The sequence below is a fragment of the Callithrix jacchus genome, chromosome 3, assembly GCF_049354715.1.
Source record: "Callithrix jacchus isolate 240 chromosome 3, calJac240_pri, whole genome shotgun sequence".
Taxonomy (NCBI): domain Eukaryota; kingdom Metazoa; phylum Chordata; class Mammalia; order Primates; family Cebidae; genus Callithrix; species Callithrix jacchus.
Window position 1 is genome coordinate 87609242 of NC_133504.1, and position 18053 is coordinate 87627294.

Genomic DNA, 18053 nt, shown 5'->3' on the forward strand with positions numbered 1-18053 from the left:
GCAATCAGAAATGATGAGTTTGTGTCGTTTGTAGGGACATGGATGAATCTGGAGAACATCATCCTCAGCAAACTGACACAAGAACAGAAAATGAAACACCGCATATTCTCACTCATAGGTGGGTGATGAAAAATGAGAACACATGGACACAGAAAGGGGAGTGCTAAACACTGGGGTCTATTGGGGGGAAAAGGGGAGGGCCAGTGGGAGGGGGAGGTGGGGAGGGATAGCCTGGGGAGAAATGCCAAATGTGGGTGAAGGGGAGAAGAAAAGCAAAGCACACTGCCATGTGTGTACCTACGCAACTGTCTTGCATGCTCTGCTCATGTACCCCAAAACCTAAAATCCAATAAAAAATTAAAAAAAAAAAGAAAAAGTAGATAACATGCAAGAAGAGATGGGTAATGTTAAGAAGACAGATGGAAATTCTAAGAAAGAATCCAAATAAATGCTAGAGATCCAAAGCATTGTAACGGGAATGAAGAATGCCTTTAATGGGCTTACTAGTAGATGAGACATAGCTGAAGAAAGAATCTCTGAGCTCAAGGATATTTCATTATAAACTTTCAAAACTGGTAAGCAAAGAGAAAAAAGATTGTGGGGAAAAAAAACCCAGAAGAGAATATCCAAGAACTTAGAACAACTACAAAAGAAATAACATATATGCAGTGAGAATACCAGAAGGAGAAGAAAGGAACAGAAGAATTATTTGATTAATAACTGAGAATTCCTCCCAATTAATGTCAGATAGCAAACCACAGATCCAGAAAGCTCAGAGAACACCAAGCAGAACAAATATCAAAAGAAAACTACACATATTATTTTCGAACTGCAGAAAATCAAAGATAAAGAAAATAACACTTAAAGAAGCCAGGGTGGAGGGTGGGGGTGGGGGGGGTGAACCTTTAGCTATAGCAGAGAAAAAAAAAAGAAGTTAAACCTGACTTCTCTTAAATCATGCAAGCAAGAAGTGGGATATTTAGGGTTGAGAGAGAGAAAAAAAAAGTCTAAAATTCCATACCCTGTGAAATTATCCTTCAAAAGGAGAAACAAAGATATTTTCAAACAAAAATTGACTGAATTTGTTGCCAGCAGGCCTGCCTGCAAGAAATATTAAAAGAAGTTCTTCAGAGAAAAGCAAGATGATTTAGGTTGAAAATTTAGCTCTACAGAAAAAAAGAGAATCAGAGAAGGAATAGTGGAAGTAAAATAAAAACCTTTATTTTTATTCTTAATTGATCTAGTAGATAACAGTTGGTTCAAAAGAATAATGGTAACACTGTTTTTCACTATGTATGCTTATATATCTGTGCTTATGTATCACTGAAATGAATGACAGCAGTGAGACAACGGACATGAGGGAGGAATTGGGATTATTTTGTTATTATAAGGTATTTGCATTAGCCATGAAGCAGTATAATGTTATCTGAAAGTGAACTTGCAATAATTGTAAGTGTATATTGCAAACTCTTAGGCAACCACTAAAAAAAGAAGTATAAATAATATGCTGGAAAAGGAGAGAAAATGAAATATATAGAATGCTCAATTAAAAACCAAAAAAAGCCATAAAAAATATGGAAGACAAAACAGGAACAAAAACAAGGGCAACAAATAGAAAACAATAGCAAAATGGTAGATATTATGTATATCAATCAATTTGAATGTCAATAATCTAAATAAACTAATCAAAAGACAGAGCTTCTCAGAGTGGATAAAAAAGCCAGATCCAACTACATATTGTCTGTAAGAAACCCACTTTAAATATGAAGACATATATAGATGAAAAGCAAACAGATGAAGAAAGATATACCATGCTAACACTAATGAAAAGAAAGCTGAAACAACTATATTAATTTCAGACAAAATAGACATTAGAGTAAGGAAAAGCTACCAGGAGTAAAGAGAGACATTACATAATAATAAAAAGGCCATTTTTCTAAGAAGACATGACAATACTTAATGTGTATGCTCCTAATACAGCATCAAAGTACATGAGGCAAAACCTAATAGAACTACAAGAAGAAATAGATGAATTCATGATTACAGTCGCAGACTTCAACATTCCTCTATCAGAAATGGACAGATCTGCCAAGCAAAAAATCAGGAGGTACACAGTTGAACTCAATAGCACCGTCAATCAACTGAGATAAATGTGACTTCTATAGACTATCCAACAACAGCAGAATATACATTCTTCTCAAGTTCACATGGAACAGCTCAGCAACATAGATCACTGTGGGTCAAGATGGCCAGGGGGAGACCTATGTTAATTCTAGCTAAATAATTATAAGCTTGTTTGGCTCAGAGTACATTGACTATTACACACCAAACTAAATATATTATTGGTTCAGTTAATTAGAAATCAAACGGCAACAGGAGGCCTAAGGTAAAGACCACCAAGAGTGCAGTAACACGGGGGAATGCTGAGGTGTGGTTGCAGAGCAGGCAATACTACAATGGTCCAACGAATACCTTCTCAACATGGAGACTGCAGGAGGGTCTAATAAAGAGGGCTTGTGCAAAGATCTCGGAGAAGGGAGGCGACCTCTGCTCACAAGATCACAAGATCCGGGAGGGTCTTTGCAGATGGGAACTGGAAAGGAGGATAAAAGCCTTGCAGGGCAGAGATCACAGCACACCTCAGGCTCTGCCTAGGTTCTCAGAATATGGAGTGATTTTAATTGCTCTAATATCCTCAATGCTTGGGAGACAAAAGCCCCTTGATGCATTAAGTGTGGTCAGACCTGGTGGTTCCTCATTCACTAAACTTCTGATGCAGCTGCATCTGGGTAACAATAGGTGATAAACTCAGAGTACTAGTTTAGCAAGTTTTAGAAGGATCTCAACTGCTGTTAAATGCTCAGAGCACTAGTTTAGCATGTCTTAGAAGATCTCAAGTGCTTTCCCCACAGTTATCTTACCTACCCCTTTATCCTTCCCTTCTAAGCCCATAAGATCAATGAGATTATGCACATAATAAAAGTGTCTGGAACCCAGAGCTGTAGGTCATAGTGGTTCCCACACTTGTGTTGGTCCCCTGGACCCATGCTGTAACTTACCTTGTGTTGAAGAGAGAGACCCAGGCATCTCAGATCAACTTCCCCTTTTCCTATGTGATTCCTAAAACTGTAAACTAAAACCTTTTCATACGTAATTTCTGAGACTGTAAACTAAGACCCTTTTCATATGTAATTCCTGAGACTGTAAACTGAGACCCTTTTCATACGTAATTCCTGAGACTGTAAACTGAGACCCTTTTCATATGTAAAGCTACAAACCTAAGATTCTTTGATGTGCAACATCTAAAGTATAAGCCTATATAAAAGCAGAACCTCTCTTTGTCAGGGGAGCTGGGTTTTGGACAGATTACCACCCAAGGCTCCCGGCCAAATAAACTCTCCTTCCTCCTGTGTTCAGTGTCCGAGAGATCCGTTTCCCGCGGCCACTCCTGCTACAGTTTTGATGCATTGGCCGGGAAGCGAGTCTCGAATAGCAGACGGTGGGAAAAAGTCTCTTAGGTGGTTTGCCCAGCACTGTGGAGCATCCCTGCAGGGGGATTCCTCTTCACTGGCGTGACGCATCCTGAGAGTGCTCCTGGGCAGTTATTTGCCTGGTGGAAAAGCCTTGCCAGAGCGGAGTAGGGAAGCCCTACAGTATGGATCTGCCCAGTGGCTGAACACCGAGGAGGAACGAGTATTTGGGGAAGTCCGGACCACTGAATTTGGTAAGACTGAACCCAGGAAAGTAGCCCATCCCATTTTGGGTGGAAGCATGGCCTGATCACCCACGGTGCTAGATCAGCTCTTTTGAAGGCAGCTCTCTGTAACTAACCTTGGAAGCTTTTTGCTTATGGTTTTGAATTGGAAGGAGAGCAACTGGATGTGTGTCTGTGTGTGTAGATGTGACCAACTGGACTCATCAGCTGTAAAAGGTATCGGGCCCATTAGGAAGGGCCTCATGCATCCAGCAATTTGTAAGAGTTAGAGACAGCCACATAAGGCTGAGTGAAGAAGCCTCTGGGCATTGTAAAAGGATTGAAGTGAATATAAATTGGAGAGTGCTCCACGCTGCATCTTGCTAGGCGAGAACTGCTGTGAGCGAACTAAGACTCTCCTAACTATGGAAACTGTTTCTTTGAAGTAATATGGGTCACTCCCACAGCAAGCCCACCCCTTTAGAAACCATGCTGAAAGATTTCAAGAAGGGATTTAGTGAAAATTATAAAGTAACTATGACACCAGAGAAATTAAGGGTTTTATGTAGGGAGGATTGGCCAGCATTTAGGGTCGGGAGGCCTCCAGAGGCGACCCTAGACAGGTCCCTTGTCTCCAAAGTAAGGCATGAGGTTATATAGGGGCGAGCTAGAACACCTCGATCAATTTCCATACATAGACTCGTGGTGGCAGTTAGTTTTGAACCCTCCGAAGTGGCTAAGAGAGCAGGCAGCGACTGTTTTAATGGCCAAGGGACAGACTGCTAGAAACCACCATCCCCCTCGCCGCTGAGAGACGTGGACTCCTAAGATCCAGGCAGATACAGTGGCAGCAACAATCCCAAGGTTTTGGTCCACCCAGCAGCAGAAGAGTTTTTCTCGATAATGCCTCCTCCTCTTCCTCCTCCTCAAGGACTCCCTGCCCCAGGGCCGGAAGCCTCAGCATCCCCACCAGAGCTGCACACCCCCAAATCCCCCAGAGTAGACAAAAGAGAATGTGGAAAAACTCCACCCATTGCTGCCCGCTTCCCAGAAGGAACTCCCCCTCTGGCAGCCCATCTGCGACCCAAGGCCGGGGTGCAAATGTCTTTGAGAGAGCAGAGATACACAGGGAGGGATGAGAATGGCCACATGGTAGAAAAGGGTGTTTTCATGTACCTGCCATTCACCTCGGCTGATCTTATCAATTGGAAAAATAACAACCCACCTTATACTGAGAAACCCCAGGCTCTCATTGATCTACTGCAAACTATTATTCAGACTCATAACCCCATTTGGGTTGATTGCCATCAGCTGCTTATGCATCTTTTTAACAGGGACGAAAGGCAGAGAATACTCCAAACCACTTCTAATTGGCTGGAGGAGCAGATACCTGCAGATTACCAGAACCCCCAAGAGTCAGGGTCCAGTTACCGGGAACTGACCCCCAGTGGGATCCAAACACCCTGGAGGGCATGCAGAGGCTAATCTGGTACAGAGAAGCCTTGCTGGAAGGATTTTAAAAAGGGGCCAGGAGAGTTACAAACATTAATAAAGTCTCTGAGGTTCTTCAAGGAAAAGAGGAAAGTGCTACCCAATTCTATGAAAGACTGTGTGAAGCTTACCGCATGTACACTCCTTTTGATCCTGAGAATCCCAAAAATGAGCATATGATAAATATGGCATTAGTCAGTCAGTGTGCAGAAGACATTAGAAGAAAATTGCAGGAACAGGCAAGATTTGCATGCATTAATACCTCACAGTTATTGGAAATAGCTAACCAGGTGTTTGTAAACCGAGAAATGGTGAGCCAGAGGGAAAGTCGTAAAGAAAGGGAGCACCAGGCTCAACAGAATGCCGACTTGATAGCTGCCACTATTAAAGGAGCACCCCCAAGAGGGCGGGAAAAGAGGGGTTCCCGGAAGGCCTCCCAGTCTGTGCACCCGCACCTGCAACGCGACCAGTGTGCTTTTTGTCAGGAAATAGGACACTGGAATGAAAAATGTCCATGGTAAATGGGAAAACAGGGAGACCCTGAGCACGAGGCTTCAGACAAAAGCAAAGGAGCTCTGTTCAGTCTAATGGAAGGACCACTGGACTAAAGGGGACCGGGCTCCATTGCCTCCAAGGAGCCCATGGTCAAGATGACATTACGGGGCAATGCCATTGACTTCCTCATTGACACAGACTCTGTATATTCGGTGGTAACTACCCGTGTGGTCCCCCTATTGAAGAAGACAACCCATATTGTTGGAGCTACTGGGGTGTCAGAAAAACAATCTTTCTGTTTGCCTCGGACTTGTGAGCTGAGGGGGCACGAGGTGATTCACCAGTTCTTATACATACCTGATTGCCCTTTGCCCTTGCTAGGAAGGGATCTGCTCAGTAAGCTACAGGCGACCCTAACCTTCACAAAGAATGGCAATTTACAGTTGGCATTGCCTAAAACTGGGATCATAATGGCCCTCAGGGTGCCTCGTGAGGAAGAGTGGAGACTCTTCTTAATGGAACCAGACCAGGAAATAGAGCCTGAGTTGGCAAAACGATGGCCTAAGGTCTGGGCAGAGGACAATCCACTTGGACTGGCAATTAACCAGACCCCTGTGCTCACTGAAGTCAAGCCTGGGGCTCGGCCAGTTAGACAAAAGCAGTATCCAGTTCCCCAAGAGGCGCTAAAAGGCATTCAGGTCCATCTAAAATGCTTAAAGGACTATTTAAGGACTAGTTCCTTGCCAGTTTCCATGGAACACCCCCTTCTTGCCTGTTCTCAAACCAGGGACCAAAGACTACAGGTCAGTACAAGACTTGCGCCTGGTCAATCAGGCCACAGTGACTTTGCACCCAACTGTGCCTAATCCATACACACTGCTGGGATTACTGCCAGCAGAGGATGGTTGGTTCACCTGCTTGGACTTAAAAGGATGCTTTATTTAGCATCAGGCTGGCTTTGGAAAGTCAGAAGCTATTTCCCTTTCAATGTGAGAATCCAGAAACAGGTAGGACCACCCAGTACAACTGGACCCGGCTCCCCCAAGGGTTCAAGACCTCTCCTACCATCTTTGGGGAGGCACTGGCCCGTGACCTCCGAAGGTTTCCGGCTAAAGACTTAGGCTGTGTCCTACTTCAATATGCTGATGATCTATTATTGGGACATCCCACGGCAGTAAGGTACTCAAAGGAATCAATGTCTTACTTCAGCACCTGGAGGACTGTGGGTATAAAGTGTCTAAAAAGAAAGCCCAGATTTGCCGACAGCAAGTGAAGTATCTGGGATTTAACATCCAGAAGGGGGAACGCAGCCTAGGACCAGAAAGGAAGCAAGTAATTTGCGACCTGCCAGAATGCAAGACTAGAAGGCAGGTGCAGGAGTTCCGTGGGCTTCTGTAGATTGTGGATTCCAAACTTTGCAGTACTAGCCAAACCCCTCTATGATGTGACAAAGCGGGGAGACGAGGAGCCCTTTGAATGGGGATCCCAGCAGCGTCAGGCCTATCAGGAACTGAAAACGAAACTAATGTCAGCTCCAGCTTTGGGGCAGCCTGATTTAACAAAGCCCTTCACATTATATGTGGCAGAAAGAGAAAAAGTGGCAGTTGGGGTCCTAGTCCAAACAGTAGACCTTGGCCCAGGCCTGTAGCTCACCTCTCCAAGCAGCTGGATGGAGTGTCCAAAGGATGGCCCCCATGCTTAAGGACCCTGGCAGCAACTGCTCTGCTAGCACAAGAAGCAGATAAGCTAACTCTGGGACAGAACGTAAATATCAAGGCACCTCAGGCAGTAGTGACTCTAATGAATACCAGAGGGCACCACTGGTTATCAAATGTTAGGCTGACCAAATACCAGGGCCTGCTATGTGAAAATCCCCGCATCGCCACTGAAGTCTGCAACACCTTAAACCCCACCATTTTGCTCCCAATGTCAGAGAGTCCGGTGGAACACAACTGTGTTGAAGTCCTGGACACAGTTTATTCCAGCAGGCCTGATCTTTGGGATCAGCCATGGACAGTAGTAGACTGGGAGTTGTATGTGGATGGGAGCAGCTTTGTCAATCAACGAGGGGAAAGATGTGCAGGCTACGCTGTGGTAACTCTGGACACTGTAATCAAGGCCAAATCCCTGCCTCAGGGTACCTCGGCTCAGAAGGCTGAACTCATTGCTTTAACTTGAGCCTTAGAGCTGAGTAAAGATAAGGTTGTAAACATTTACAATGACTTTCGATAAGCCTTCCTGACTCTCCAAGTACATGGAGCACTGTACAAAGAGAGAGGCCTGCTAAATTCAGGGGGAAAAGAAATAAAGTATTAGCATGAAATTTTGCAGCTGTTAGAAGGAGTCTGGAAGCCTTGGAGGCTGGCAGTCGTGCATTGCCGAGGACATCAGTGGGCCCACACCTCCGTGGCCCTGGGAAATTCCCGAGCTGATTGAGCAGCTCGTAAGGCAGCATCTGCACCCTACTGAATGGCAGTTACAGCCCCGCTGATTCCCCAGGTCCCTGATCTAATACCTACTTGCTCTAAGGAAGAAAGAGACTTTCTCCAGACAGAAGCGGGGCAACTAACTAAAGAAGGATGGATCCATCTGCCAGAAGGAAGAATAGCAGTACCACAGCTGCTGGGGACAGCAGTTGTACAAGCCGTACATAAGACCACTCATTTAGGTCAAGAGTTGCTTGAAAAGATGTTGGGCCAGTACTTTTACATCTCACACTTAGCAGCCTTGACCAAAATTGTGGCACAGTGATGCATTACATGTTGGCAACACAATGCGAGGCAGGGTCCAACTATTTCCCCTAGAATTCAAGCTTATGGAGCAGCTCTGTTTGAAGATCTCCAGGTAGACTTTACTGAAATGCCATCAGTCCCTGGTCATCACAGGAACTAAGGGCACCCATGTATGGGGTTGGGGCTGGTACCCAACACATCATATTCAAGGCTATAAAACTCACATGAGTAAATGTAAAAAAAGAAAAATACAAAGTATGCTTTCAGATTTCAATGGAATTAAATTAAAAATCAATAACCCAAAGATAGCTGGAAAAATCCCCAAATCCTTGGATATTAAATAATGCACTTCTAACACCTGGGTCAAAGAAATCACAAGAAAAAAAATGTTTTTAATATTTTTAAATAAATGGCAATACAACTTATCAAAATTTATGGAAGGCAGCAAAAGCAATGCTCAGAGGGGAATCTATAGCATTGAATACATATAATGGGAAAGACTAAACACCTAAAATTTAAAAATCTAAACATATACTTTAAGAAACTGGAGAAAGAGGAGAAAATAAAATGAAAAGCAAGCAGAAGAAAATAAATAATAAATACAGTAGAAACCAGTGAAATTGAGAACAGGAAATCAATACACAGAGAAAAATCAATGCTGTTAAAAGCCAGCTCTTTGAAAAAAATCAATTAAATTGATAAACTTTTAGCCACGTTAACAGAAAAAAAAAAAAAGACGGAGAAAGATCCAAGATGGCTGACTAGCAGCAGCTCAGGATTGTAGCTCCCTGTGAAAGTGCAGAGAGTGAGTGGACACCACACTTCCAGACGAATTTTTGTTGCCCACGGACCAGGAGATTCCCAGTGGAGGAGCCCCACGGGTCACCAGTGCAACTCTTTTGGCTGGTGCAGCGGTTCTCAGTGCGGAGTATAAGGGACTGGGGGCCCTTTTAGTTGGTGTTTGGAGCGCCAGGAAGGCAGAGTCGCCCATTCAGCTGATTGAAAGGGGGACTGAAGCGGGGAGCCAGACCGAGAGATTCCCAGGCAGAAAAGTGCCACAAATCTCAATGCTGCTGTTTCAGCCGGCGCAGTGGGTCACTGCACGGGAAATTACCCCACACAAAAACAACAATTGGAAGCGCTGAGGATTGAGAGTTTCACAGCAAGCACAGCTGAACCCGGAAAGGTCCAGCTCTGTGGGAGAGGGGCGTCCGCTAAAGGAAAACTAAGAAACAGAAAAAACATGATCACAAACAAGCTGGACGTCCACTCAGAGACCCAATCTGAAAGTCAGCAATTACAAAGATGACAGGTGGATAAATCCACAAAGATGGGAAGAAATCAGCACAAAAAGGCTGAAAACACCCAAAATCAGAATGTCTCTCCTCCTACAGGGGATCGCGGCTCCTCATCAGCAACAGAAGGCCTGGTGGAGAATGAGTGTGATGAATCGACAGAATCAGGCTTCACAAGGCAAATAATAAGAAACTTCTGTGAGCTAAAAGAACATGTTCTAACCCAATGCAAAGAAACGAAGAACATTGTAAAAAGGTTTGACGAAATGCTAACGAGAATAGACAATTTAGAGAGAAATATAAGTGAATTAATGGAGCTGAAAAACACAATATGAGAACTTCACAATGTATGCACATGTTTTAACAGTCAAATTGATCAAGCAGAAGAAAGGACATCAGAGGTTGAAGACCAACTTAATGAAATAAAATGAGAAGACAAGGTTAGAGAGAAAAGGCTAAAAAGGAATGAGCAAAGTCTCCAAGAAATATGGGACTAAGTGAAAAGACTTAATCTGCATTTGATAGGTGTACCTGAATGTGATGAAGAGAATGAATCCAAGCTGGAAAATATTATCAGGATATTATCCAGGAAAACTTTTCCAACCTAGCAAGGCAGGACAATACTCAACTCCAGGTAATACAGAGAATACCACAAAGATATTCCTCAAGAAGAGCAACCCCAAGGCACATAATCGTTAGATTCACCAGGGTTGAAATGAAGGAGAAAATACTAAGGGCAGCCAGAGAGAAAGGTCAGGTTACCCACAAAGGGAAGCCCATCAGACTCACAGCAGATCTCTCAGCAGAAACCCTATAAGCCAGAAGAGAGTGGGGGCCAATATTCAACATCCTTAAAGAAAAGAGCTTTCAACCCAGAATTTCATATCCAGCCAAACTAAGCTTCTTAATGAAGGAAAAATAAATTTTTTTGCAAACAAGCAAGTACTCAAAGAGATTTCATCACCACTGGGCCTGCTTTACAAGAGCTTCTGAAAGAAGCATTACATATAGAAAGGAACCACCAGTATCAGCCATTCCAAAAACATACCAAAAGATTAAGAGCATCACCATAATGAGGAATCTACATCAACTAATGGGCAAAACAGCCAGCTAGCATTAAATGGCAGTATCAAAATCACATATATCAATATCAATCCTAAATTTAAATGGACTAAATCCCCCAATCAAAAGACACAGACAGGCAAATTGGATAAAAAGCCAAAACCCATTGGTATGTTGTATCCAGACCCATCTCACGTGCAAGGATACACAAAGACTCAAAACAAAGGGATGGAGGAAGATTTACCAACCAAATGGAGAGGAAAGAAAAAAAAAGTAGGAGTTTCAATTCTCGTCTCTGATAAAATAGACTTTAAAGCAACAAAGACCAAAAGAGACAAAGGACATTACATAATGGTAAAAGGATCAATTCAACAAGAACTTACGAACCTAAATATATATGTACCCAATACAGGAGCACCCAGATACATAAGGCAAGTTCTTAATGACTTAGAAAGAGACTTAGATTCCCACACAATAATAGTGGAGACTTTAACACTCCATTGTCAATATTAGACAGATCAACGAGACAGAAATTTAACAGGATATCCACGACTTGAACTCAGACCTGGAACAAGCAATCTTAATAAACATTTACAGAACTCTCCACCCCAAATCCACAAAACATACATTTTTCTCAGTATCACATCACACCTATTCTAAAAGTGACCACATAATTGGAAGTAAATCACTCCTCAGCAATTGCATAGCATTTCACAGGTTTAAATGAAATATTGGTTGGCTGCTTGTTTGTTATTTTCCTCCCTATTCCTTCCTGTCTCCATTGTTAAGCACATTTATTGGCATAAAAGAGGTTTTTAATACCCATTTTTATAGACTGCATTCTAGCCTGGGCAATAGAGCAAGATTCCCGTTTCCTCTCCCTCTTTCTCTTCCTTTCTCTCTCTTTCATTCTTTTTTTCTTTCTCTTTTTCTTCCTTTCTTTTTTTTTTTTTAAAAAAAAGACAAGTTACTCATGTTAGAAATGAAATGAGGGGACTTACCTACAGATTCCATGGACTTTAAAAGGTAAATAAAAAAATACTATGAGCAACTCTATGACCACAAATTCAAGATAAAATAAATTCTCCAAAACATACCATCTGTCAAAACTCAAACAAAAAGATATAGACAATCTGCATAAGCCTATACTTATTAAGCAACTGAATCAGTAACCAAAAAAGTTCCAAAACAGAAAGCACCAGATCCAGATGGATTTCCTTGGTGAATTCTACCAAACATCAAAGGAAGAAACTGTATCAATTCTCTACAATCTCTTTCAGAAGACAGAAGCAGAGGGAATACTTCCTAACTCATTCTATGAGGCTAGCATTACCTTAATACTAAAACCAGACAAAAACATTATAAGAAAACAAAACCATAGACCGAGGTCTCATGAATATAGACACTAAAATTCTCAACAAAATAATAGCAAATAAAATCTAACAATGTCTGAAAAGACTGCTACACCACAACTAAGTAGGATTTATCCAGGTATGCAAGGCTTAACACTTGAATATGAATTCATGTAATCAATCCATCACATCAACAGACTAAGGAAGAAAAATCACATGAGCATATCAACAGATGCAGAAAAAGCATGTGACAAAAATCCAACACCAACTCACAATGAAGACTCCTAGCAAACCAGGAACAGAGGGCAATTTCCTCAACTTGTGACAGACAATGAGAAAACAAGTCATAGCCTGGGAGAAAATATTTGCAAAAGACATATCTGATACAAGACTGATCCCAAACATACAAAGAACTCAAAAGAAAATGAACAACCTGAACAAAAAATGGGCAAAGATCTGAAAAGACACCTCAACAAAGAAGACATAAATGGCAAATAGGCATATCAAGAGATGCTCAACATCGTATGTCATTAAGAAACTGCAAATTAAAAAAAATGACTACACACCTACTACAATGGTGAAAATCACATACAAATCACTGATGTCACCAATTGCTGGCAAGGATATGGGGCAATAGGAATTCTCATTCACTACTGGTGGGAACACAAAATGGCACAGCCACTTTGGAAGACCAGCTTGGCAGTTTTACACAAAACTAAACACTCTCACCATATGAGTCAGCAATCGTATTCCTGGGTATTTAACCAAATGATGTGAAAAATCTATGTGCAAATAGAAGCATGCATATGTGTGTTTATAGCAGCCTCAATTATAATTGCCAAAACTTGGAAGCATCCCAGATGTCCTTCAGTAGGTGAATGAATAAACTGTGGCACATACAGATAATGGACTATTATTCAGGAAATGAGCAAACAAGCTCTGAAAACACATGAAAGAATCTTAAATGTATATTACTAAGTGAAACAAGCCAATCCGGCCTTCCTCTTCACTTTCTTCTTTACTTCCTCCTCTTGTCTCCTCCCTTTCTGCTCCCTTTTCTTGTCTCCTCTCTTCCTCTCCTCCTTCTTCTTTCCCCTCTTGACTTTATCCTTTTTCTCTTCCCACTTTCCCTCTTTTTTCACTCCTCTCTCCCACTCTTTAGTATTTTCCCTGTTGTATCTCCTTTTTAAAATATTGTTTTCTCTTCCCCAGCTCTCTCATGTTCCTGGCCGTACTCTGATGCGCTCTCACCCCCACCAAAAAGAAAGAAAGAAGCAAATCTGAAAAGGCTACTCAATCAGCCCTTCTTATTTGTGGGTTCCACATCTGTGAACTCAACCAACCATGGATTGAAAATATTTGGAAAAAAATCCAATAAAAATGAACAATACAACACCAACAAAATGAATTAAAAATATATATATTATAACAACCATTTACATGGCATTTACGCTGTCTTAGGTATTATAAGTAATCTAGAGGTTTAACGTATATGAGAGGAGTATGTAGGTTATACGCAAATATAACAACATTTTATATCAGGGCCTTTAGCATACTTGAATTTTGGTATCCATGAGGTTCTGGAACCAACTCCTACAGACACCGAGGGATGACTATATACCATATGATTCCAACTATATAACATCCCGGAAATAATGAGGTTACAATAAGCTACAATCATGCCACTGCATTCCAGGCTGGACAAAACAGAAACAGTAAGATTAACAGTTACCAGGGTTTGGGGGGAAGAAGGGTCATGAACAGGTGGAGCAGAGAGGATTTAAAGAGCAGTGAAACTTTTACTAGTGAAATGACTATGTGACCTAGCTGAATTTCTACCCTGCCTTAACTCTACTTATCATTAAGAAACAGGATGCCTCTGGTTCCGCCTCGTGACCAAACTGCTGAAACTTGTGGGATACAAGATGGCAACTCAGTTGAACTCTGAAGAACATTTAGCTTCATTATAATCTAATTTCCATGCTAAATGACACTCCCACCAGCACCATGTCAGCTGACAATCACCATGACAATGACCAGAACAAACCATGAAAGGAAGGCGGCACTCTGATTCCAAGTGGTTCTCTGTCCATATATTTATTTATTTATTTATTTATTTGAGATGGAGTCTCACTCTGTCACCTAGGCTGAAATGTAGTAGTGTGATCCTGGCTCACTGAAACATCCATCTCCCAGGTTGAAGCAATTCTCCTGCCTCAGCCTCCTGAGTAGCTGGGATTACAGGTGCGCACCACCATGCTCGGCTATTTTTGTATTTTTAGTAGAGACAGGGTTTCTCCATGTTGGTCAGGCTGGTCTCAAACTCCTGATCTCATGATCCACTCGCCTCAGCTACCCAAAGTGCTGTGATTACAGTACAGGTATGAGCCACTGTGCTCGACCCTATTATGAATAATTCTTAATGTCATAGATAGGTTCTTGAAAACTGCAACTTTAAGTGAAACGACTACAAGGAAACCAATTTTACCGTAGACTAATTGAAATAAGCAAGAATTAGTTTCTTTTTTTTTTTTTTAGAGACAGGGTTTCTCCATGTTGTTCAGGCTGGTCTCAAACTCCCAACCTCAGGTGATCCACCCTCCTCGGCCTCCCCAAGTGCTGAGATTACAGGTGTGAGCCACTGCACCCAGCCCAAGAGTTAGGTTCTTACAGCATATTTCTGGTCATAAAAACATCACCAAACTTGTAAATAAAGACCCCAAAACACTTTAAATATTAAATATGGAAATAAATGTGAGCTATATATACATTTAAGAAAGATTAATAAAAACAAGATAATTATTTGCATTATGTGCATTAATGATGAATACATGTAGTTCTACATTTGTCACAATCCATAGAATGTACACACCAAGAGTAAATCCTAATGTAAACTATGGATTTTGGGTGACAATGATGTGTCAGTGTGTTCACCAATTTTAACAAATACACCAGTCTGCTGTGGGATACTGATAGTAAGGGGCGTGGGGTACAGAAGGCATACAAAAACTCTTTGTACTTTCTGCTCAATTTTGCTTTGAATCTAAAACTACTTTAAATGATACAATTTATTTTTTTTAAATAGTTAGCTGGCCAGGCGCTGTGGCTCACACCTGTAATCCCAGCACTCTGGGAGGCCAGGGCGGGCAGATCACCTGAGGTCGGGAGTTCAAGACCAGCCTAACCAACATGGGGAGACCCCATCTTTCTTTAAGGAAAAAAAAAAAAGAATTAAGAGCTATACAACCATTTAAACTTGAATTCTTGATTTTCAGGCCCTACCTCTCTCTTAACCCAATAATGTCGGATTAAGCATTCAAGAACCTGAAGTAAAATCTTGAAAGTCTAAAAAGGGTATATGGGACTTAAAGCCCTGCTAGGCAACTGCTAGTGATCACTTATACCCCTGATGGAAAAGCCTAAACATTGGTTTTCCAAAGGCTTTTTGGTTATCTGATAAATTTAAAAGATTCTTACCATAAACTTTACTCCTTCTAAAAACCTCACAGCTAAAAGTAAAAGTTAAGATACCAGCCTGGGCAACATAGGGAAATTCAATCTCCAAAAAAGTGTTAAAAAAGAAAAAAAAAAAAAAAACTAGCCAGGCATGGTGGTACATGCTAGTCCCTGCTTCTCTGGAGGCTGAGGTGGGAGGATTCTTTGAGCCTAGAATTTTGAGGTTACAGTGAGCTATGATGACGCCACTGCACTCCAGCCTGGGCAACAGAGCAAGTGAGACTTCATCTCAAAAAAAAAAAAGAAAAGTCATTGTTGGATAGCTGTGTTTCTTACCTTTCTTTGGACACTGTACATCATATGCTATTTCATTAATGACAAGTTTAAAATCATTCATTAGCAAAATACCCATCAAGGTAGAAGCTGAAATCTTGTTGCCGTCTGAAAGAAAAACATCATACAAGAATATGTCTTTGTTTTAGAACAGTGAGAACCATTTTCTAACACATAGAAAATGACTAACCCAGGTCTTTACAATGAAATAGTTGACATTTACTTTTTGGGGGGTGTCACCTAACCCAAAGACTATTCCCATTGAGGGAAATCCTCCTGTTTTCCTCTACCTCCCATTTCATTGGATGAAACACAACAGGCAGGCACTCCCTCTCCCACCTTACTGCACATTTCAGCTGTGCTGGAATCCAAGTAATGCCCTTGCTGAAACTGCATCTGTGGAGGGTTATCAAAAATTCAGGGGAGGTGAAAACCCTTCACAGCAATGCCAGAGCAGTGGTGGGTGGCAGTGTTGGGGATGGAGTGTAGGCAGCAGAGCCCATCAGGTGGTTCCTGGGCTAACCTGGACTCTGTTCCTGTCTTCTCTTAGTTCCTGCCCTCTTCTGAGCCTGCCTTCTGTCACTTGCAACATGAGAGCCTGTTGAGACATTCCTCTGCCTAACCAGAGTCCATTCTGCTGCTTAACAGCCAAGCTTCTGGTTGGCACATGTAGGCATAAGGGTATAACTTTTTTAAAAGCCTGCCTTTCTCTTATTTCTAATTATTAGAGGTAACTGATTTGTGGTGGTTAAAAATTTAGTAGGCTCATCTCCTTTTAGAGCTTGAAAAAAACGAACAGGCAAACTGTCAAGGAGGTGAGGATAAATGAATATAATTATGCCTAAGAAATAAATTTGCATTATATGGTTTATTTTGTGGAGGGAGAGAGAGGCATAAGAGATTCCAATCGTAATTTCAAATATCCTAGGAGTATTTTGGGGGAAAAAAAAATCTTGAAAAATTTTAACCACAATGTGCTTTGCACAGCTTTTCATATAGCCTAGTTTTTGTTATATTTTTGAATCAAACTTTAATGTAATCCAGGTGTTAAGAAAGCAAACTCACTGAAGGATAAGCAAAAAATTGGTGCTGGGTAAAGGTTTCTTTTCCTATCATTTTCCCTTCAGAATAGTTCATGTATAATTACATGAAATTAAGTCCAGGAAAATGCTGGATGTGTATTTTCAAATCCTGGTGTGGCATTCATTGGGTTACATTCAATCAGAGCGATTTTAGATACATTAATATGTGTGATGACAGGACTACCACTAGTAACATCCAAAGAGCCTGGCTGCTGCCTCCTCTGCTTCCCTGTAGTTCTTTTGTTCTAGAAGGCTGCAAATCAAGTCTGCACCTGTATCTGTTCCTAGAATTTGGCTGTTTGGGTTGCTGTTCATCAGTTGCAGTGAGATCATTTTCCGAAAAATTGCCAAATAATTCAACCCACACAATGGGCAAAACTGTGACAAGTTTAGAACATTCTTTTCAAGCCCAAATTAAATGCAGGCAAATTCCACCCACAGAGTCTCTTAAAAAAAAAAAAAATCAGCGACACACCAATTGCTTTATCTTTCCAAGTGTCATTTAAAAAATTACATGTAAATTACTTTAAACCAACTCCTTAAAATCTTACTATAAAAAGACATCCACTGAATATGATTTCTCAGTTGAAATACTACATTATCCTTTATACAAAGGTATGAATAGCAAAAGATTGACGTGAAACATTTCAAGCACTAGCAATACAGTGTTAATTTTTTCATGTATTCTGGATATCAATTTAAACCCCCAATAAGGTGTTTGCAATCAGTCCAAAGAGTCCCTTTTCTCTAAGATTTCTATTCTCTTTGTGCTGTTTCAAAGCTAATAACTATTTTTAGAAATAAGCAGGGCAAACATCTATCGTTGTTTTAACCTCTCTTATCTCATTCGCTTCAATAATAATTGAGTACACACCACCAGGCAAGCACTGCTCAGTGTAATCCCTTCTGACTTCCAGGTTTGCATCTGCCTGCCCCTAGAAGCTCAGAAAGGTGGGCCCTGATCCATGGAAAACACCCACGGACATCCAGTGTTCCTGTACCTTGGGGAGAATGTCTGTCTAGTTTAAGGATGAAATATTAGAAGCCCATTGTGTCATAAG

At 41.4% G+C, this 18053-nt stretch overlaps 1 protein-coding gene across 3 annotated transcripts in view; it reads right to left on the reverse strand.

Moving 5' to 3' along the window:
- MCUB (mitochondrial calcium uniporter dominant negative subunit beta) overlaps positions 1–18053 on the reverse strand; it is a 143913-nt gene that overhangs the window by 20459 nt on the left and 105401 nt on the right. For 2 of the 3 annotated variants that reach the window (XM_002745493.7, XM_078366711.1), the window contains exon 4: positions 15914–16018. The exons of the other annotated variant lie outside the window; for it this stretch is intronic. In XM_002745493.7, coding sequence (XP_002745539.1) covers positions 15914–16018 — 105 coding nt within the window. The remainder of the gene's footprint in view (positions 1–15913; positions 16019–18053) is intronic. 3 annotated transcript variants of the gene reach the window in all.